General features: G+C 37.0%; 2 protein-coding genes across 2 annotated transcripts; both read right to left on the reverse strand.

The window, feature by feature from the left end:
* Positions 1–10,760: 10,760 nt before the first annotated feature.
* LOC116734594 (cartilage intermediate layer protein 2-like) lies at positions 10,761–17,571 on the reverse strand. Its single transcript, XM_032586083.1, has 4 exons — positions 17,535–17,571; positions 13,416–13,587; positions 11,145–11,254; positions 10,761–11,033 (listed from the first exon to the last, which is right to left on the reverse strand). Exons 1-4 carry the CDS (start codon positions 17,569–17,571, stop codon positions 10,855–10,857), a joined length of 498 nt encoding a protein of 165 aa, XP_032441974.1. The 3' UTR covers positions 10,761–10,854.
* Positions 17,572–19,153: 1,582 nt separating this feature from the next.
* Positions 19,154–22,435, reverse strand: LOC116734595 (cartilage intermediate layer protein 2-like). The gene is made up of 4 exons (XM_032586084.1): positions 22,426–22,435; positions 20,824–20,995; positions 20,195–20,301; positions 19,154–20,035 (listed from the first exon to the last, which is right to left on the reverse strand). The coding sequence occupies exons 1-4, from the start codon at positions 22,433–22,435 to the stop codon at positions 19,857–19,859; spliced, it is 468 nt and encodes a 155-aa protein (XP_032441975.1). The 3' UTR covers positions 19,154–19,856.
* Between the last annotated feature and the right edge of the window lie 940 nt (positions 22,436–23,375).

Genomic DNA, 23,375 nt, shown 5'->3' on the forward strand with positions numbered 1-23,375 from the left:
ATTTAATTAGTATGTACAGTATGTAGTTGAATGTGAATCTTTGTATTCGATTAGGTTAATTCTGCTTAAAAAATGAATTTCTGCCATTGAAATGCCTTTGATATTTGATGGTATTTAATGATATCCATTGTAAACATGAGTTATATAAATACACTGAATTTATTTAAATTGAATTAAGTCATGCCACTGCATTAGCTGAATGATTCATCTGTGCATTATGCAATTTAATAATCTTGTAATCACAAGAAAAAGCTAATTTTTTCAACATAATATGCTGGGTTCTGAAATGCCATCAGGTAGGAGTGGAGCTTCAAACCATATGTGGCTTTGATCTAACAAATATTTAAGAATTAACATAGATTTGGATCACAAAAGCATAAAGAAGTTATTATATAGGAGATGGGGAACTTCCAGCCATCAAACTAGGTGTAGGGTTGTGGTGACACTGGCTAAAGTGAGAAAATATCCCGTCATTGTTTGGACACAAGAATCTGGCCTACCTGCAAGAGGCTAATTGTCTCAACCAAAGCCAGTCACCACTCTCACTTTTCTTCTCCTGTTTTAATTTTATAATGTCTTATAGACTGGGTTCCAAGAGCACAGAGTTATTCTGGATAGAATACACCCATAACAGTCATGTTTCATCTGGCACAGGGTGGTCTCCTTTAGAATTTCCTCGAGGTTATCAGTCACCACATTTTCCTCTAATGAATGGAAACTTTCTGTTACCTCTGTCCATCATCACTTGCCAATTTGCCAATGCAGATGCATCTGGAAGCAGATCATCACTGCTCTCAACCACTTTGCGGCTCAAAACCTCTACCTGGGCAACCAGAAGAGACTTCCAGCACCTCAATTCCCTCCTGGACAAAAGATATGACTTTCCACGAGAGTCATGACTCTCAAATATTTTAATGAGAAACTTTCCCCCAGATTCATTGGTCCCTTTGAGATAACCTCTGTCCTGAGCCCCACCTCTATTTGCCTCAAGCCTCCTGAGAGTCTATTGATCCACCCTGTATTTCATGTGTCTTTGATCAAACCTGTGGTATGAAGTCCTTTGTGCCCTCCTTTCAGACCCCCTCCACCTGCTCGAGACATTGGTGGGTTCCCTGTTTTCTCAATCAAATGGATAATGGATGTCCAGTGCCATGGGAGGGACATCCTGTACTGATTCGACTAAGAGGGTTACGGTCCTAAGGAGCTGTACTGGGTTTCCGTGACTCCGTGACTTTGAGGTTTCTTGCTTGTCATGCTTGTCTGGGCCACCAGGTGGCAGCCCTTGGTGAGGGGGTAATGTCAGGATTTGGGGGTGTGTGTTTATCTTTCTTATAGTTAGATCTCTGCTGGTGAGCAGCCCTGATTGTAGTGCGGCCACTGATGTGCAACACAACCACTAGCTGGATGATTGTGTTTTTGTGAAGAACAAGTTAAGATTCATCTCCAGCCATACATACCTTTGCTCTCTCATCTCAGATCATGTTCAGCCACTTGCATGCTGTCAAGCAAGAACCTGTTTGGAACAAACCTGATCCACATTGTTTTCTGTAGCTCCCATCTGCCTGCTTGCTCCCCTCTGGTCAGTTCTTGAACCTCAAAGACTCTTCTCAAGTACATCAATCTCCTTCACCCAGATCCCTCTCACCGCTCCTTCCACCTGCAATTCTAAGGAACTGTAGGCTTGTTTCCCCTCAAAGAAACAATCCACTGTCAAAAGCATCTCTAAACCTGCTGCTAACCTGTCTCTCTTCCACCAGACAAATCCTGAACCTGTTCCAGAAAGGAATGCCTTCAGTCATTAACTTCTCTTTACATATTGCAAGTAAATCCTTGTACTTCCACCTTGCTGCAGAGTGATTTTGGATGTGGGTCAGAAAGATGCCATCAGACATGGCAAGAAGATCTTTATTACCAGTCATGAACTCCAAACTTTTTCTTTCTACCAAAACCAATAAATATGTAACAACTCTGTGTAACCTGGCTAGACAACAGGGAGATATGGGAATGGCAGACTGCCACATTGTAATACTGAACTGAAACCCACTCCTGTAGTTTGTTGTTGCTAATAGGAAAATACCCCTGTGCTGTTTGAAGGATGCTCTTTTATTTGCATCCACCATCACACTGTCATTTTTGAAGGAGAGCACAAATTAGAGGAGTTCATACACTCACTTGTAACCCACAGAGACATCTGTGTGAACTGGCTACTGCGTTTATTCCAACTCCATTCACAGAGCAGTTAATGCAAAGGGGACTTTATGCAAAGGAGAGATAACCACTGCAAAAAGCGTTCTCTCTCCTTCTGTCTGCACTACACTCCCTCCCTCGCTCTCTTACACAGGCAGACTGGTGGATAGATAGCACTGGCACAGAGAAGGAAACCATGGAAACGAAAAGCTGATGCACTTTGAATGGTAAGACCCTGAAAAAGAAGAGATTCATTCAGTTGTGTTGCGCCTGCACTAAAGGCTCATGTCTGCTGCATTATTTGGAATGCTACAGGTTATTTTAACATCCTTGGCATGAGAAGGCCACAGATGGATTCATTACATCTTGTCAAGATGACTGTGGCTAAGGATGTTTTAACACATTGGCAAGACCCAACAGAAATGCATGTACTTTCTTCACACATACAAAATGTATAACCCTGTTCCTTTTTCTTGCTGCGCTATCCCTGTATGTCTCAGAGCAAATGCAGTGCAGTGTTTGTGCCTCACTCTAGCAGTTCTGAGTTGGGTGTATTTACATTTACCATTTGTGGAAATGCCTTTGAACACAGTGTGGTGAAGGTCTATATATCTTGAGCAGAGCTCTCAAAAAATCCCAGGGACCTCAGTGGGAATACATTCTTCAGAGACGACAATTAGTCAAGTGAGACAGTAATTAGGACCTCTCTCCATACTGTCACTTCCACTTAGTGCTGACGAATGCCCACAAATCCCTGCTTCTAGCAACTGCAGTTAGGCAGACTTACTTCGGGTGCCGCACTCTTAAATTTCAGTTGTAACTTCAAACTACTACAGGAACACTCATATATCATAAAAGTGAGGAATATGATAAAATTGAATCTGTTGTTCCTAAGCCTACTGACAGGCTATCACAAATACATTACAGACTGTGTAGAATTAGTGGGACACTTGCAAAGAGAAATCAAATGTTTATATTATGCTTATTTTGTTTTTCTTTATTTTTAGAGACATTTGTCTCAACATTTACTGTGATTTTAGGAATAATAAGCATGTGATGTATCATAGGAAAACTGGAAATAGGTCACCAGAGTATAAATGGAGGAAAAAAGAAAAAAAAAATTCTAAGAAAATAGTGATTTTTTTTGGTTTGTTTTTATAAAATATACCAGTTGAAGCCATGAAGAAGCCATGCCATGCGTTTAAATAACAATTTTGAATACTTTAAAATGGTAAACGTTTGCGTTTGAATTCAGCTAGTTTAGAGAGTAAATCTAAACTGTTTTGGGTGTTGGGGGAGACTCATACCTCATCAACATACTGGGATTTATGGGCTATTCATATACTTTTGTTATTGGTTTCAACCAATGTGATGAAAGTCTAAAAGAAACATATGCTACTTAGCATAACGCTAACTCACACTGGAGCAGGCAGTTGGGGGGGAGGGAGACAAAAAGACCCTGACTCAGATCCATTTACAGGTTTTGATTAACTGCTCACCTATATTTGGCCCAGAGCTGAATTGTCCACACTGTCATGCAGCCGCAAACATTTTCCAAACATTTACTCTTTAAATGTATATATTATCCAGTCTAGTTAGGTATTTTTACTCTAACTAATACAAGAATAAGTAGGACTGACATTCAATGTTGAAAAATCAAAACCAATACTTATATTGTCAGGTAACATAATTACCAATTACATATAGATTTCAGAATCTATTTCACGTTCATAAAGTTTTGTCTCTATATCTTTATAGAGACAAAACTTTATAGTCTCTAACTTTATAATTTAGACATAATGTATATGTATGTATACATAATGCATAAAGTGCTTTATACATTTAAGCACTTCAAATGTATAAAGCATTTAAAGTGCTTTATACAGCACTTTAAATGTTTTGCATATGAGAACATGATTAATTCAAGTGAATTACAAAAATTATTAAATTAAAAATGAGTGCATGAAAAAGTAGTTTAAGTTTCAAATTGAGTTCACAATAATTAAAACTTTTAATGGACTGAAAAACTGACCCATTTTGCCAGACAGTAAAGTCAAACATCCAATGAAACGTTTTCAACTTTTCCAGCAACATAATCCGCCACAGTCAATCGTCACTACGCAGAAAATTTTCACATTAGTTTTCGTTCTATTTATAACTCTCAGCATATGCATTCCAAATTCAACAGAAGAATTTCTTTTTGAATGAGATGCTGGGATTCTCCTATCAGAACCCGCAACCCGACGGACCACAAATAAGCTATAATAAATTGTATTTTCCTTTTCAATATTCATTTTGTATGACTTGTTCATGTCTCTGTTTTTGTTGGGGAAATAAATACTCCATGCGCCTTGTGGCTACAGGTCTTAGAAAAAGACATCATGCACACACACCCCCACACGCACACGCCTACACACCCACACACACCCACACAGCAGTAAGCCCAGTTGATTGGATGGTGGACGGCTGGAGTTGTTATTGCAGAGCATCCAGCTGAGTCTGGTTTGCTGGATAAGGATGTCCTTACAGGGCATTTCTCTGTGTGAACGATGAGGAAGCAACCCCCAGTGCGTGTTTGTGTTTGCATGTGTACGTGTGTATATGAGAGAGAGAGAGAGAGACAGACAGACAGAGAGAGAGAGGGTGAGAGAGGGGAAGAGAGAAAGATTTCCAAGAGAAGAACAGAGAGACTGTGGACAGATGCATCTGTCTGCCTTCATGGTTTGGCCTTCAAGTCGAAATCTTGGCAATGCTTGCAAAAAGTGACTTTCCCCATTGGACTGGTGAGTGCCAAAGGCTTTCCTGCAGAGAAACAAACTGGAGAATAACAGAGAAACTCGCTTGGCTTTGCATTTTGTTGCAAGAATGCCTCAAATAAACTTTTTTCTTAAGTCAGTGTAATTGGAGCGATTGAGACGGACAATGTGAATGGAGAACAAATACATTTGTCTACAGCTTTATTGATAAAATCTCCTGATGCTTATTATTAACTCATTTGTTATGTTTGTTTTTTTAAAGAAAAGACAACCCAATTAGTTAGCAGAAAGTTTCCCATATTGAACCTGCCTTGCTAGAGGTTTCTTCTTGTTAAAATTGAGTGGTTACTCTCCACTGTCTCCACTTGCTTGCTCATGATGTGAGATTGCTGTCATTCCAGTGGTGGCCTTGCTTGAAAAGTAAACTTTATACAGATTGCCACTATATGCTGTGTACATCTTGTCTGTCTGTCCGGCTGGCTATATATCATTTTGATTGATTTGGTTTCTATTTATTCCTAGCAAAGCTATTGTTTGTATTGCATTGAATTTCTTGAATATATTTGAGCTGAATCTTGGCTAACTTGGAGTTTATAGATTTAAATTTGACATTTGTTGTGAACTGAGGCAACATTTATAAACTGTGCCAAATTCAACTGAGACTGCTGTGTTTCTAGTAGTCAGTAGAGAACACTGGTTGAACAGTGCCTTCCAGTCATTTGATATCTGGATCTGAAATTGTTTTTCTCCACGAGGTTTTAGGCAAGGTAAGCCCACTTGGCATGTTTAAGAACCCATTCCAGTTGTGCAATCATTTCCACAAAGATCCAGGGATCAACTGTTTCAGCAAGGGACGACTGGGCCCAGCACCCAGCCCAGACCTTGAGGATCAAAAACTCAGAACAAGGATAACACCCTCTCGGCATTCAATGTTTTTAATCGAGGGATCAGCTAGTGTGACAAGAAACAAAATGTGCCCAAGAGGTAGAGAACAGGAGCAGCTGAAAGGCAGTAGCTGGCACAACTAATATGATGCGTTGGAGTGAAAATAGCCTGGTAGTGTTCCCACCTTCCATAAACGTAAAGGCATCACATCTTTTGTCTTGTTCATCTCTCAGGAGTCATGCTCTAATAGCTTTTTAGGCTCTTATCGCTCTGGTAAGAGGGATTTAAAGTTGGTTTTCCACTGCTCAATGATGGAAGGAAAAGCATTCGTTTTGCACATAATCCACCGTGAATCAAATTTACAACATCATAAAAACGCTAAATTTGTGTCTTTCGATTAAAAGCATGTTTGACGCATGGATTTAAGAATGATCAAAAGTACCAGGTTAGGGATTTATTAAAAATAGCTCAAGGAACATGTACTGGCTGCTGCAGCAGAGAGGGTTTTTACCAGCTGCCAAGAGGTGCACCAAAATGTGTTGGACTGATAAAAAGGAATGTTTAAATAGTGCAGTAGTTATGTGGTTGCAAATAGCTATGGATTAAAACATATGGAGCCATGCAAAATTATATAAATGGAAGAAAATGGTAGAAGGGGTTTTCAATTCGATATTCCAAATATGAAAAGTTTGCTGTGAATTTGTATTTATGAGGACTGGTCCTGGTGGAAGATGAAACTTCAACCAAATTTCAGTTGTTTTGCAGAATCTGAAGTATTGTCCTTTGTCTCGTTCCTTGCAGTTGCCCTGTACTCTTCTCAACTTCAGAGATGAACACTGATCTTTCAAATGTTCAAAACTAGGGCTATTGCTGCTTTAAGTTTCTCTACAACCTTATCCCTGACCTGTCTGTCTAAGAAAATCAGTTTCTTCACATTTTGAGTGTGTTTTTCCTCTTTCTCACACAAATCCTTTAAGTGCTTTAAATAGACAAATACTTGTTATGGAAGTCCTCTGTATTTACATTAAACCCTGCGCCAGATCCACTCTGCAGAAATATGCTGCCATATAAGCCTCGACAAAAAAAGAGAAAGAACAAAAACAGACTAACGGGGAAAAAAAAACAGGAGGTGGATCAGCTGGTAGAGCCAGGGTGTGGAATCTTAAAGAAGAGACCTGATCTCATGCATGCCCTCAGTGGTGTGAGTAGGAAAAAAAAATTAAAGAGGACGATCTTGAGCTGGCTGAGGTCATTCCTCTTTTCTCTTCCTTTTTCTCCTCTTCACTCCACTCCTCCATTAATCATGTCTCTGCACATTAAAATGAGCTTAACAATTTATCCCTGTGCTGTGCTCTACTTCCACTCAAGGACACCTTGCACGCAGGTTTCCCTCTGCGGATATTCTCCTACTCTGTACCCAACTCGTTGGGCACCTTTCAGTCTTGATCCAGCTTGACGGAGTGATGAAAATATGGTGGACTGAAGCTTCATCTTCCTAAGTCAAGGTTGTCATTCATGCTGTATAGCCTCGTCACAATTAGCACTTCTGCTAATCCCTTTGTCTAGCTGTCTAATGGGGAAAAATTGAATTTAAAGACTTATCCCTACCCTTTGAGACAGACTTTCACTGACAGCTAATAAGTAAGCTTGGGCGTGGAGAAAAAAAAGTAGTTTATGCTTACGAATACAAGGGGATAAAGAGAAAATGGAGAATACAAAAGAGTGTTTGAAGTCATGAAGGAATAGGCAGAGAGAAGGAGATGTAGGTAGAGAAAAAGAAACCGAGAGAGGAAGTAAAAGAGAAAATGAGCTTGGTTCCCTTTGTGGCACAGTGCTTAACCACTTAATCATGTCCTGGTCTATAAATAGGTCTTCACAGACATGGAATATTGGGAGATTAATGGAAGAGAATAGAATGCCATAATGCTCTGAGGCTTCGACACTTCTATTGCTCTTCAGTTTTGTGTATTTCATTTTATTTCACCACACACTGGCAGAATCTGCCTCTTCAGTTTTATCGTAAAGGCGTAGATATAGGTTGGTTGAGGTGAAGGGAGGTGGGGTGTGGGCGATCGGCAGATTGCACCCACTCTACCTCCCCCTTAACCGTCTCTTCATACTTCCTTTCTTCTGCAAAAGCCTTACTGAAAGACGGGCATGGATACTGAAATCTAAATGGCACCAAATGCAGAACAGTTGATGCAATGCAAGCCTGGCAAGCTACCCAAAGAACACACGCTTTTCCAAGAGCAGAAAGCAGGAAAAAGTTGTCTCTGCTCATTTCACATTCTGTGCAATGCGCCGCAGAGTTTCTGCTCGGCACCTATCGCTGCAACTCATCTCCCGAGGAAATGTTGAAGCCGCTCAGGTAGCAGGAATCATCTTGTATTTCCCAGCCCTCCTCCCTGTTTATGTGCACTTGTGTGAGACTGTGTGAGTGCATTCTGGGTTTGCAAGCTCATATGTGAGTGTAGCCGCACGCCAGGAGCAATTTCGCTTGAACCATAGCAGCGGTGTTATTTAAGCTGGAGAGCAGAGAGGAAGGTTATTATTACACTGGCCCTACTCTGAAAGCAAACTATATTATGCTCTAAATGGAAATAAATTTAACTGGGGAAGAAAAGACAACTTTAATTATGCTGCTCATACTCTAGATGTGCTTATTGGGGTCAGTATGCTGAAGAAATTCTAGCAGATTTCTTTCTATAAAAGTTTACACATATCTTTTAAAAACACTACTTGTTCACTGTGAGAATGAAATCAGCTTTGACCATTAGGCTGAAGAATATACACATATGTATATTGTGTATAAATGTGTATGTATACAAATGTATACTGTACATGCATAGTATGTTATTTTGAATGGATTTTATTATAATATTCACTGTTCTGTTATCGACTGTCATCTCCCTTCTTGTTTAAGATTGAACAGTGACTGCTAGATTTTAAAGGTTTGCTGTTAAAGTATGTATTACATTAATGGATTCCAGATTTTATCAGAAGTTTCCCAAGTTGAGAGCAAACAATATTAACGGAAAGGTTTCTGTATGGCATCACACTCCTGCTAAACTCTAAAAGCTTATTAATCAATCATAACACCACATGCATTTATTGACAGAGTACAAAGCTCTAATTGTGGCTGAATTTCTATTTATTTGCAGACAGAGCAAGTGGTAAAACACTCTCCCTCCACCTATTTGTATGTTCTCGCTTTATAATTACACTCACTGTCTGTTTAGTGGGTGTATTTGTCAGTTGGGGGCGATAACTCTTCTGATTGACCTGATTGGTCAAATTTTCAGCTGAAATCGGGTGACAGCCAGCGATGGACTTGGCCAAACAGTAGAAGAAGAGGGAGAGGCGGAGGAGAGCAAAGCAGAAAAAGATGTAAGAAAAAGGAAGGAAAAATGAACAAACTTTCCTTTTCCATATCTTCTTCTTCGTTCTCTTCCATCTGCTATCTTCTTCCTCTGTGCTTTGAATTAACACCACATTCTATTTTTTTCTGTTAGGCCAAATCCCGAGCTGGCTGTCACTGCATTTGAACTGAAGAAGAGTTACTGCCCCCAACTTAGAAGTTTAGCCACTAAATAGAAAGTGAGTGCAATTTTCTGGCAACCGCATACAGATGGGTAGAGGGAGCATGTTTTATCGCTTGCCATGCTCCCGTCACGTGCCCACAAGTAGATAGAAATGTAACTACTAAATGGATATAAACAGAAACAATACACTTTCCCTTCTAGATGTTCCTTTCACTTTTTGTGTTTCCTCCAAATTCCACAGAAGTCTTGTTTCACAGTGCTGTCACTTATGAGACAAATTTTTAGTTATCACCAGAGAATCACTTACCATTTTAAAGATAATTTTTAAAATTGTCCTATTGATCTTTTAGTGCATCTCTACTTTAATCCTGGTGTAAGTGAACTACAGAAACCTGCACATAAACCAGGGTTTGCTTTTGTATTTTATTTGCAGTTAGACTATATTCCCACACCATTAGACCAGAAATAGCTTGGGGAAAGACAACATGGCAGACAAGGGCCTTTTTTCACATTTTTTTGTCAGAGAGAACTGGAAAATATTCTGCTTAAGTTCAAAATTACTCATCAACAAAAGTTCAGTTCTTTTTCTTTGATACAAACAGAGATGTTTTCTTTCTTTTAATTTCTGTTTCCCTTTGCCTTCTCATGTTGGTAGAGACGTGACTCAGTTTCCGCAAGGACATCCAAACCGAACTTTGTAGTCCCTGCAGGTGCTAGACATTTTGTCCTTTTGACGGCAAACAAAACCTGTTTTTGGACTGCAGCTGGAAAAAAAACAGTTCGGAGAAAGTGAGAATGGCACAAGATGACTTAGAAATGGAGCCAACAATGCTTTCTGTCAAGATAGGGATGTTCCGAAAAACCTAGCTCAGTACTTGAAAACATTTGTCCAATTTTGAAAAGTAATTATTGCAAGTTTCTATATAAAGACCAATTTTGACATGACATGATTAATTAACAGTCAGGTTTTTAACTGTGGGTGGAAGCAGGAGAACCTGAAGAGAACTCACTAAACACCTTGATAAAAAAATCTAAAACCTGTATGTCCTGTGTGCTCTTGATGTGCCAGAGATGGTCTGGGGATATATTTACAGTGTTAGCTGCGCTAGGGGCTCTATTTAAGATTTAGCTAGTAACATCATAGACTGGTTCCAAAGTGTCTCTTAAACCTACAAAGGATAAAAACTTAGTAGGTATAGGAGTATTAGATTCTAGCTTTGCAAACGTTTGTACTGTTGACATTTTAAATATACACAAAATTGTTCATGAATAGCATTTTTCAGAGAATTCAGTCAAAATTTACTAGTCATAGTTATTCACATGTCAACTGTCTTTAATGGGTTGTGTTTTGCTTGTGGTACTTAATTTATTCTTTGGATCATGCAAAATACAAACAAAAAAGGCTGCATCCCCTATAAGTCTACTGTCTACTGTTAATGGTGGAAGGAGGATGTTCTGTTTGAACGTTTATTTTCAAAGGAAACTTACACAAAGAATTTCTCCCCTGTGTAGATAGCCGGGCTCAAGGTGTCGGTGGTAACAGTCTTGATATACAAAGGCTCCTTGCAAATTTCTCCTGGGTTTTCGCTTTGCAGATTCTCCAGACTCTCCCAGTCACTGGTTACAGAGGGGTCATCTCTATCATACCACTTGGTCCAACACACTGCAGTGGACAAAGAAATTAAAAATACATACCCTATTCTAATTGAAAGTTTTGTAAAAAAATAAAAAAAAGTCTATTTTTCTGAACAGCGTAACATTTACTTTTCGTTACCTATGTCACCACAGTAAGGAAGAGGGCAGCTGAAGCGAACGTTATAATCCTCACACTCTCTGTCAGGTTGGTCTCTCTTTCTGCAGATGAATCCTCTGTTTGTGTCACTTCTGTAAAAAAAAAAGACACATAAAAGAAACTTAACAGTTAGTGTAGAAACATCACTAATTAGTGCAAATGAAAGGTGTACAAGGCAGTGGTGAGAGCAGCAACGTTTTATGGTTTAGAGACAAAACTAGAGCTTCCAGAGGTCAACATGTGGTTCTCTTTGGGAGTGACGAAGGATCAGGAATAATTACATCAGAGAGACATTTCATGTTAGATGTTTTGGGGATAAAGTTAGAGAAGCCAGGCTGAAATGGTTCAAACATGTTCAGAGGAGAGACAATGATTATATCTGTAGAAGGATCCTGAGGTTGGAGCCACAGGTCAGGAAGCTGAGAGGAAGACCGAAAAGGAGATTTGTGGATTTGGTGAAAGATTACATGAAGTCAGTTGGAGTAAGTTTAGTGGAGACAGAGGATAGGACTAAATGGAGACACATGATTCACCGAGGCAACTGCTGGAAGGAAAAGTTGAAAGCGAAGAAAAATAAATTATGTTAGTAATGCAAAAGGGGAAAAAAGCGTATGAAAGACACATAAAAATGTTGCAATGTACAGCAGGAACAATAAGTATGGAGTATGCAAAGAGTGTATTTACTGGGATTTGTCACCTTTGTGTGCACAGAGGCACAAATGCCTCAGTGCAAAAACTCTCAGACACACACACTTTTCTGAGTAAAGGATGATTTTATTTCAAACATGCTCATGTTGCAGATCAGTGCACATTACCTGGGGAGAATCTGAAAGTTGAATTGTAAAAGGACTCAAAAGTATAAACAGCTCACACAGCTTCACATATTTGGCTTTGTTACCTCTAAATATAAAGCTTCAGCTACATTTAGTACAGCCTTCAATTGCAGCGACCTATACCTTCAACTGTCCTTAAGCACATTCAGACACTCTTTACCTTTTTCTTTCACTCTCATTGAAAGACTTTCTCAGAAATATTCTCCCTAAAGGCCTCTATTAATATATGTTTTACATATGTAGTGCCATTAGACACTGCACACAGAAAACTCTCTTTGTGAATATATTTACAGTTAACATATTGATTAAAAACTCAAAAGTAATTCAGACAAACATAAAACCCAACACAAATTTGCTCATAGATTATTTGTAATAAAGTGGAATGACACAAGAAATAAGTATTTGAGACACGAATACAAATAACATAAATACAAATAACAAATAAAAGAACATATAAAGTCAAGAAAATCACAAAAGGTTTGTTAGCACTTAGAAAGCAACCGCCTATCAGTGCAAGTTAATGTCTGCTGCTTTTTGAGTATCTGCTGGTGGCCTGAGAAGATTCTCAATTACCAAAGTTTCACACAAAAATAGATAGAAGAAAACAGCTCTCTCAAGAGCTTTGCAACCTTATTATGAAAACCTTAGTAGGATTGATTTACAGACATACTTCTACATTTTTTAATGTTTCAGTTCAGGCCATAGTACAGAAGTGGAAAGGATAGCATTAAATCCTATATTAGCTTTACCGATTTAATTGAAAGAGTTGTCCAATTAAAGATACAAGATACAACTCATGTCTCCAAATTGACTTGAAATTAGTAAGTTCATATGACATAAGTATTAATGGAGAAATTTACCCAGGACATTCCAGAGGAGAACTTGAAGTAAAGGTCTCTTTTTTAAAACCAAGACAATTTATCTAAGCCAAGGAAACCAAATGAATTTCAGAGTCAGAGAACTGAATCCAATAAAAATTGATGGAAAGAGCTAAAGTTCAGAGTTTAAAGAAAAGCTGAGGGTATTGTTATATCACAATACCCTCAGGATTTGTGTGGAATAACGGGCCAAAGCCACATTTGAGCAAAACATGTGACTAGCTTCTAGACATGGGAAATGTTTTGAAGCTTTAACAATAAGTTTCAGTAATTATATTAGATTAATGAAAATGAATCAAAAGGTGGTTTAGCAAATTCTAATTTAAATGTGTGCATATGCACTTAGGAAAGCAGATTACACTGCTTTTATTTGACGTGATGCTTTCTCTAACAGAATTGTTTGTTTTTCAGTTGATTTGTACGGGACGTGTGTCACAAAAATAGAAAAAATAAGTGACAAAGCTCATCATTTAAGCAAGGGTTAACTACTAAGGGTTACTATATTCAATTCACTTCCATGAAATTTTTTTTGTGAAACTTACATTTTAATTATGTCTCCTGCTTCTTCTGGAGTTAGACCAGACAGTGTCCTAGCTTCAATATCTAATGGGTCCGGGCAGATCTTTCCAGGATACCTTCGGCGAAGTTTGACAAGATTTTCCCTGTCTCCATTTCTTGAGGGATTATCAATCTCAAACCATTGGGTCCAGCACTCTGAAAATAAATAAACAAATAAGAACATTAAATTAACTTTGCAGATGGATTTGTAGCTTACAAAAGTGTCACTAAATCACTAAAATATAAGTCCAGGTGAAACTGATAGTTCTTCTAAGAAAACAAAAGTGGGGTCTTCTTACGAAGGTTGGTGGGATGATGGCACTGCAATCCTAAATAGATTTTAAAAAGAAAGCAGAGTGTCAGTCTCTATATCTAAAATAAATAATCCACTGAATATGTCTAAATGTCAAAATGAGCTCAAATTAAAATCTGACCTGATACAATTGGATCACTGACTATGAGACAGAAACAGGGAAAAAATATGTATTTTAGCAACAGAGAATATTATTTCAAAAATAAATGTATTGGTCAATCTGAATGACAAAAATAACATATTTATCTTGTTTTAAAAATGTTTTAAAAAAACAACAACAAATAAAGTCTAATCTGGTTCATCTGACAGGATTTTTATTAGTCAAATGGAAAAAAAGAAAAACATTTTAATTAGCATAATAAAAATGTACTTGTTTTTTAAAGAAAAAAAGTAATCTAACTATGTAGAGGTACTGTCTATGTAGGAGTTAAATTGAACTACTGTATTATAAATACCATAAACGTGTGTTTTAGATTTCAAGATGATTAGAAATTAGGAACTCACTTGGGAAAATTGGAGATGAGGGGTCTAAGGGACAAAAAAAGGAACAAACTGTTATTTCACACAAAACCTTCTCCTGCTATTATATGTTCTTCTCTTGAAAGAAATTGACAAATTAGAATTTTAGTATATTTAAGAAAAAAAAATGCTACCGAATAATTTAACTTCAAGAAATAACCACAAGCTGAAAACGTACTAACAAATCAAACTGAAAAGACATTTCAGACTTGACAGAAATTCACATGCTATCCTTTTACCGTTAATTTACTGTGTAAAAATACAGTACAGCTCAGAATTATTACTATTCCTGGCAGGTTTTGGTTTCTAGATATCTTTTAATTTTATCCACATGTTTCTTCTGACTGTAAGAAATAATTTCAGCGTGCTCCTGTCAGACTTGAATACGATAAAGAATTTGTGCAGGGAGCTAAAGATTAGGAGGATGGGCAAAGGGGGCCCTCCAACTTCAAAGACATGGAGCACATCTCAATATGTGAATGTCTAAAGATACCAGTGGAAGCAAGCAAAAAAGCTTTTCAGCAATTAAAAAAAGGCTTTGACTTCTTTGATGCGAAGTAAAGATTTTTTATGTGAATGATTTTAAGCCTTAATCTGCGAAAGATATGAGTACCTTTGGGATTAACTGTACATTATAGTATATAATGCAAGGTCATTCACATCGACTAACTTCAACTTAAGTAGAAGAGTCTCACTGTGTTCAGTTTCTTGAGTCCATGATCCTATGAAAAAAAAAAGAATCAAAATTATGCCATGGTCTCCAATTAGTCAACCTGACAAAACAGAATGTTTTCGTTAGTGGGATGAACTTACCACAGATCACTCCAGCCAGAACTGCAAGACTAATCTAGAACAAAATAAAGTACTAAATTGAATGTGCATATTTTTGCATTAAATATTTAAAATTGCAGCCTAAGAAGTTACAAATTACCACTTTTATCATGGCAGCAGATGAGGTTTCTTCTGACTGTTAAAGAAAAATTAAAAGGCTTTCATAAAAAATAAAAAAAATTACAAAGTAATGTCTCAAAGATAAATATTTTACTCGACAAGCACAAGCCCCACCTCGGGACTTTCAAACAGAAGGATGCAGCTGTTGTGTTCTCCACATTTTTATATTACCCACACTCCGCCCATGCCTCCATCTAACAACTGAAAATATGCAACTGGATCACTTAGCCAAATTTTTGCGTTCCAGTAAACAAAAACAACACAAAGCCTGGAAAATGGATTTGCAGGTCTAACACGTTTTATTGGTCACTTCCAGTTTGCTTGTGGGATGTTTCAAAAAGGATGAATGGTTTTGCCAGAAGAAAGCGTGCATCTTTTATCCCACAGGGTGTACAAACAGGTTATAGAGGCTCAATTTACCAGAAAGATCAAGTTTTGGTAAGCAACAGTTACCAAAAGTCAACTTCAGAGTTGAAGGGCCAGTGCCTGCATGTTGAAGATATGTCTCTGCTCTAAGAAATGCTGATTCAAATAGCTGGAATACCTCCTTATCATGTCACTCAGATCTGGAGGGGACATTCAGGACATTGGCCCTTAAGAGCTGACTGATACCACTGGCCGGAGCAGTTTGATCACCAAACAATAAATTGCAATATACAATGAAAAAATGACTAAATCGATCACAAAAAATTCTTCATCATTGTACATTTTTAAAAAATAATCATATGTACATATTTATGATGCCATGATCAGGATCCTACTGGCCGATATAATACATTAAGAACCCAACTAAGCATTTTGAAAATTATTGGTTGCCTTTTATTTCCTCTTTATCTCTCTTCTATCATTCCATCAAATACAAAAATATTTTATAGAATTTTTGGTGTTTCAAACAAATAGGGTCCAATATGTTTTAAAGTGGTGTTGTGTTTTATGTTTGTATTTTCTCTTTATATGTAGATAACAAAGATGAGTGGAAAATCACAGTAGTTTGACATGCCACAGGGGAAAATGCAATTCTTATATTGAGAGCTTGTTTCTTTCTGTCCAGTTAAGCAGGATTGTTTGCAATAGTCACAATAATATGTATGAACTGCTCAATTTTCTACTCTGGGTCAACAGATGACTCTTCTGCAGACAAAAGAATTGTGGGGTTGGGGCAATCTGCAGTTCAAGATAGTAATTTAGCCACCCTTGAGCCTCCAAGTCTAAATTACTGAGGGCATTTATTGGCACCAAGTTACCTTTGGCTGAGTTTGAGTAGAAATCTACGTCATGACTGTCAAGTCATTTACGCCAGTCCTTTTAAACCTGTTGCAATATTGTTCATACATGCAAGAAACAATAAAAATTCTTACCTCCTTATTTCACTTTTGTGAATTTTCCTTGCCTGTCCTTAATAGTCAAATCTCTGTAATAAATCAAGTTATGTGTGCTAATTAAATTAGTTTCAGATATTTTTATCTGTGCCACATTTAAGTGGAGAATACTTAGCCCAAAAAATGTCTTAATACAGCGTATGGTCTGGCATAAGCGGCATGAGAGCAAGAACTTATGATGTTTTACGATATCACAATTGTGATAGCAGCTTTCTGCCAACTGAATTAATTCAGTCGGCAGAAAGCTGCTATACTTTTGGTGATGTGGACAAATGTAAAGAAAATCTTCCATCTCCTGTGTAAAATAAAATAAAAAGTCCTATCTTAAGAATATTGACACTGACAGTTTCTTCATTTTATTTAAATTAGTCCGATTTCAGCAGTAATGCTCATTTCTATTAATAGGGAAATGTCCAATAATAACTCTTCTGGTTGATGAGAGCCGTGTCAACTCTGTCTGTGGCATTTCAGAGTGTCCCAGCAGGGATAGTGTTCAGCTGGCAAAACTAATAAAACTAAGTGTGTCCCAGATTACATCCAAAGAAGGTCTGCGAAAAGATGCTTTTAGTCCATTCTGAGTGCATTCACATTTGTATTTGATTATGTCAACGTTGGTGGGTGCCAGATCTGAATAGGCCTAAAAGAATTTCCAAAGATATTCCCGAATAGTAGAGGTAATTTTCAAAGTCAAAGTTTATTTATACAGTATATTTACAACAACTCCAGCTGACCAAAGTGCTTCACAACAATCACATCACAGATAGATACAGGATAAAACTGGAAATAAATGTAAGATTGATAAAAAATAATAAGACAAGTTATTGTCCTTGTGCATGCATATATTTTCATGAAATACTTTGGTGATTGGCCTTTGTTTGGCTTGGTTAACAGTTCAGTAGAACATGTCCATTGACAGGATATGTGTTTGGTAACAGTTATACCTGCACCGACACCTGTCAAGTGATTGGTTGTTCCCATCGTAGGGTGATAAAGCACCAGGACAGCAAACCTTTGGAACATGTAGTTCCCCTCCAAAATAGGTGGTGGCAGCACTGATAATATCATTACACTCCTATATTTGTTAATATAACAAGGCCTTTAAGTAAACATTCTTGGTCTTTTGTGAGTTATTTTGAAAACATGGATGTTGTGCTCCCAAGTGGCTCTGGCACCGATCAGAGTCACTTTGGATCAACCGTCTCAGCCTGGCCATCCCCATAAACAATTTCTGGCTCTGCCTCCTTCACAATAACTCTCTGAAGGTACTTGAATGGTATGAGTTACGACAACATGTAAAATTTTCTCTGGCATAAACAAAGTATTTTTTTAATTTGAATTGAGCTCAACTTTAATGTTGGTGGATCAATTGCCACGTTGAGCTCTCTAAAACAGGTTGTTGAGGAATTTCTTTATTTAGCTGTTGTCATTTCACCTCCTGCGTGGTCTCTGCCAAAGAAAAATGGAAAATGATGGAGTCCCCATGGTTCACAGTAGGGTTAGTGAGGTAATGAGCAGAGCAGGTAATGAGTGCCTGTGATTATGCTGCCAGTTTAGGCCAAAACTTGTAGAAGTGCAAAAGATCAGTTTTGTTTCACCTGTTTTGACAATCCCAAACAGCATATTGTTTAAATTCAGTGGGATGCTATGGTTGGAAAAAACTGTGCCATGAATGATGGGGTGGAATGCATTAGAAATGGCTGACCTTAATAGTTCTCCTTGCTCCACAAGGGAATCTCTGGTCATCTCTCTGACCAACTCCTTTCTTTTCTGACAAGTCAGATAATTAAGTCCTATTGAAGGTCTAGACCAGGGGTGTCAAACTCAGTTTAATTTCGGACCATGTCAAGATCATGAATGTTCTCAAATGGCTGAGTACAGCAGAATTTATTGATAAAAATTCATATTAAATACATCTTAAAATAGAATACTATTTAACATATTCTGACAATGACTTAATTTGGTACCATACAAATAAAATCTGATTGAATCTTACAAATAAAATTATATATAATCACCCATCTGTTATCTTGAAGTTGTATTCACATAAGGTAGATCTGTTATGTGGGCTGGATTTGGCTTACAGACTATGAGTTTGGCACATGTAATCTAGGCATTTCCATTGACATTGAAATTGTGTCATATTTCTCCCCTGATTTCTGCTTTGGTCCATCGTGTCTTTGAAATTTTCAGAATATTCATTTGGCTTCCATTTTTGGTCTGAGCTCTGATTAGCATTTTCAACTATGAAACTTACTACAGACAAGCTATGAATGTTAAATTATTTGAGTTTATCACAGGTCATCTCTAATCACTTTGCAAAAGATCTTCAGGGAAAGTCAGTGAAAATGACGTGCTCATTTTTGAGCGATACAGCACAACCTACATGCATGTTTTTTTTTTGTTTGTTTGTTTTTAATTAACTAAAAAACTGAACCCTGAGAAAAAAAAATGTAGTATAACTGAATTATGTAAATCCTTTAGGGTCATACTTTGCTCTGACCAAATCATCTAATAAGGTTTAATTTGAATACAGCAGAAAGATGAAACCAAAAAGAGCATGTATGCTTTGAATTATTTATTGTTTTTGATTAATTCCCCACAGGTAAAAGAAAAAATCAATTAATACATTTGTTAAAGACAGACAAAGCTATAATTTCTTTCCTCACTGTACTTTAAGTAGATTAGATGTCAATGACAAACAAGGAGCACCTGCAAAACAGATACTTCATTTGTGTGTATATCTCGTTGGGAATGACTAAAAGGATAAAGAAATGGCAAAGAAATTTAAATAAAACTTCAATTTTTTCCCTCTGATCATTTGCAGGAGTAGACTCAGGCAACGGAGCGACAGCTGCATCCAAAGCGAACTTTGTAGTTCCTGCATTTGTCAAATCTCTGGTCCTTATTGCGGCAGACAAACCCTTTTCCAGGGCTGTAGCTGAAAATGATAACAAAAATGGTAAGTGTACATGATGATTAGAAATGGAAAACTTGCTGAATGATTTGTAGTTAAATTTAGTCTCCTTATTTAAGAATTAGATTCACATTTAAATACTATATACTTAGCGAGCTCATTAAAAAAACTAATTAAGGTTGAATACATAGTTTTTGTTTTATAGGTATATCTATTATTTTACTAAAGAAAATTTTTAAAAATCCCAGGTTATTTTAATTTGCATCTTACTGCTAATGTCATGAGAATTGTACTTTACAGGCACATGTTTGTAAGAACCGTATTTTTTGTTTTTTTTTAAAGTAACTTGCTAATGGAATTTTTGTCCTGTCTTGAGAGCTGGAATCTCATCTTCAACAGTAACAGCCTCAACATAGACAGGATCGGCACAAAGGTCTCCACCATGCTTTTCTTTTCTCAGGGCACTCAGATGCTCCCAGTCACCAGATCCACTGGGGTGGTCTCGATTGTACCACTTGGTCCAGCACACTGCAAAAAAAGAAACAAAAAAAGAAAGAGAGTTCAAAAGCTATGTTACTAAAACCACTTATGCATTCTTTTCATAGGCAAACAAGTGCCACTAAGACACCAAATGGTAAATACGTGTATCATTTTCTTTTTTCCTTTTGTTAAAAATGGAATTGATACCATTTTCACAGGTATCAAATGAGCAGCTGAAGCGGACTTTGTAATCATGGCACTTCCGGTCCCTCTGATCCTTCATTCTGCAGACAAATCCGGATATTGTGTCATATCTAGAAAAAAGAAAAAAACAAAGAAAATGAAATGTGTAACACAGCGGTCTTAAAAGGTTTGCACCTGAGTTGGATGACCAAAAGGGTTAAAACACAAAGAGGAATATGTTAATACTTTATGGTGATCCTATTTACTTAAATCTTCAAAGCAGAATCAGTGATTCACCCTGAGTGAATCACTGCTACACAGTCCTCTATGAAAAAAAAAACAAGTGTATACCCATTTTAAAGTCATGAAATCCAGGAAATAAACAGCAAATAATACCTGACAAATACACAAAGAAGTGAATGTATCATTTATCAGTATTTCAAATTATGAGGTTCCTCTTTATTGACAAAATTAAGAGATTAAGGATTGTAGAATACAATAGAACAGAAACATTAGTTTGACACAAAAGGTAAGAGAAAATTGTCATTAACAAGGTTTTACATCATAACTCAAAGCAAAATAGACAGCTAAAAATGGGTTGGTTCATAGCAAAACAACATTAGGTATTCATGGCTGAGCAAGACTGTACTTACTTGTAAATCTTTTCACCAGTGTCCTCGGCATTACGCCCAGACAGAGTCTTGGCCTCAATACTTTTCGGGTTAGGGCAGATCTTCCCAGGATTCTCCCTACGAAGAGAGGAAAGCGTCTCCCAGTCTCCACTTCCAGAAGGGTTGTCTCTGTCAAACCACTCTGTCCAGCCCTCTGAGGGAAAAAAAAACACTGTTCAGAAAGAAACATAAACAAAGGCAAACATGTTTTAAATAAAAGCACCAAATGGTATTGCTACTTACGGACAGAGTAAGACTTTTTGCATTCTGGTAAGCAGAGAAGACAAAAGTATAACTGTAAAACTCTCCGATATATAAAGGACCCTCAGAAACCATTAAATGCCCACCAAGACTATCTTACCTTGTTGACTTAAGCCTACAAAACCTGCAAAATACAGTTAGAAGAATAAAAGTTACTCAAATTACTTTATAGATTGTCGCTATCTTGATTGGAAATTTGTAATCATTTTGCAGACATGTACATACCAAACAACAAAAGTGCTGCAATGGTAAGATTTATCTAGAACAGAGAGGGGAGTCCTTAATCTTTTATTTTACTTCATAAGCAGTTAATTTTATATGCTCAGGTTGTACAGTATAAAATCTAAATTTTAATTGATCTATTAAAATAAATTACCATAAATAAATTAATATCCCTTACTTGGTTGGTCATATTTTGAGAACAACAGTATCAGTTAGGTGCTGCATTCAAAAATGCGAAGACATCCCACATTAGTGTTTTCTAGTTATGCCTGTGTTTTAAGTTTAAACAGAGAAAGGTGAAGGTAGTTTTTAAAATCTCTCAGAAAGACACGTCTTACCTTAAAACCTCCAAGGAAACTAAGGAAGAGGTTCTCTTTGCTCAATGAGATGGTTGTTTGTAGGGAATTATGCCTATTTGTAGCAGCAAGCCTCACACTTTGTGTTACACACACATAGTTTAGCAAAAAAAGCTAAACTATGTGTAAACTAAACGCAAAGCTCTGGGGTTGAACATTCTTCTGAGAAAGTTCTAAAACCTGTCCTGCTGCGCCTTATTGACAAATATGAATGGACAAGACATAAAACGTATTATTTCCTGGAGATTCTTATGTGGAAGAAGTTTTTTTTATTTTTCTCCAACAACTACTAACGTCTCTTTCATTATGTTTTACTTATCATTTTCACATCAGCTCTGACAACTAACCTTTGTCAAATGTGTGAATTCAACTAAGTGTCCAATTCAAGTCTCTAACCAAGACTTTGAAAATAAATTAATTTTTTTTTCTTTCATTATTGATCTTTAATTGTTGACTCACTCAGTAGGTTTTATGTTTAGGTAATTTTATTTATATAGCACATTTTCAGCAACAATTCAATACAAAGTGCTTAGTACTTTGCGCAGTAGTAAACCTTTAATTTAAATATTAGAGAAGGAGACACATTGACATATTTTGTTAAGCTTTGGTCAGTTTCAATGGTACATTAAATGTTCTTTAGTAGTTCTATATCAGTTTATGTTTTGCTTTCATTTCTGTTTAAATATTTATTGGAATCATTTTGTGTAATTACTAATATTCTCAACATATAGCTTGCATGCTTTACCATATGCCATGTTTTTGGACTTTCAGTCTTTTGTTTTGTTCTCTTTCACAGTATGAAATGATTATAAGAACTCAACTTATTTCTACAAAGAATTATGGTTTTCATCTTGACTGTGGGAAACAGCAAGCTTTTGGCTTATATTAGGATATAGACATGTCAGGTCACAGTTGATTTATCCTTTACAAAACATTCCTTGAAGTGTCTTTGGAATACATATTCTATTAGAACACCTGTGTCCAGGTTTCAACCCTCTAGCTGCCAGTTTGAGTTATGGTTTTCCAAAATATATTTTGGAATTTGTTCGAGTAAACATTACGCTGTCCATTTTGTGCATTGCATCACTCCACTTGTGAAGAAATAGTGTAAGAGCGTGATCCTACCTCTAACATGACTGACAGTACACTGGCCTTAGGTTTGAAAATGTTAAATTGACCTTTGTTCCCCTAAATGTACTTGTTGTTAATGTGGCCTAATGGCTATGTGTCCCATTAAGCCTCTATATAGACAGCTGCGTAGCTTTGTCAAGGTTAAAAGAGGTTTGCGCTTCTTTCTTGGTGGTTAATCTCGCAGCCAGTGGCAATGTGAAATTTACTTGACTGTGAATGCTGTGTCCACTTCATGCAATCCTTGAGCCTTAGGGGGCCCTGGCTTGTTCCTGAAACTCCTGTCAAATTTCCTTTCATCTCAGCTGTGTCTTCTTGACCTTGGCACAATGGAGACACATCTTAGTCATTTTTACTTACAGTTCAACCTCATTTACATACACACTTTAAAAAGACAAAACCATGTTTTCTCACTGTCTGAAAGTCAATTTAATCAAACTGTTTCCTTTTTGGGTGACTTGCTATTATCAAGATCTTATTTATTTCCTTCATCGCAGAATAACGAAGACGAGATTTTTTTTGTGAACTTTCTTATTACATCTTTTTAAATTCAAAATCTAACATCCT

Source organism: Xiphophorus hellerii, chromosome 15, assembly GCF_003331165.1.
Source record: "Xiphophorus hellerii strain 12219 chromosome 15, Xiphophorus_hellerii-4.1, whole genome shotgun sequence".
Taxonomy (NCBI): Eukaryota; Metazoa; Chordata; class Actinopteri; order Cyprinodontiformes; family Poeciliidae; genus Xiphophorus; species Xiphophorus hellerii.

Excerpts from the sequence above, each read along its gene's own strand:
- LOC116734594 (XM_032586083.1), bottom strand. The coding sequence starts at position 17,571 with ATGGGAACAACCAATCACTTGACAGGTGTCGGTGCAG. Across the intron at positions 13,588-17,534 it reads CTTGACAGGTGTCGGTGCAG|AGTGCTGGACCCAATGGTTT; the intron begins GTATAACTGTTA and ends ATTTATTTTCAG. Across the intron at positions 11,034-11,144 it reads TCCTTACTGTGGTGACATAG|TGTGTTGGACCAAGTGGTAT; the intron begins GTAACGAAAAGT and ends TGTCCACTGCAG.
- LOC116734595 (XM_032586084.1), bottom strand. Across the intron at positions 20,302-20,823 it reads ACTGGTGAAAAGATTTACAA|ATATGACACAATATCCGGAT; the intron begins GTAAGTACAGTC and ends TCTTTTTTCTAG. Across the intron at positions 20,036-20,194 it reads ATTTGATACCTGTGAAAATG|TGTGCTGGACCAAGTGGTAC; the intron begins GTATCAATTCCA and ends CTTTTTTTGCAG.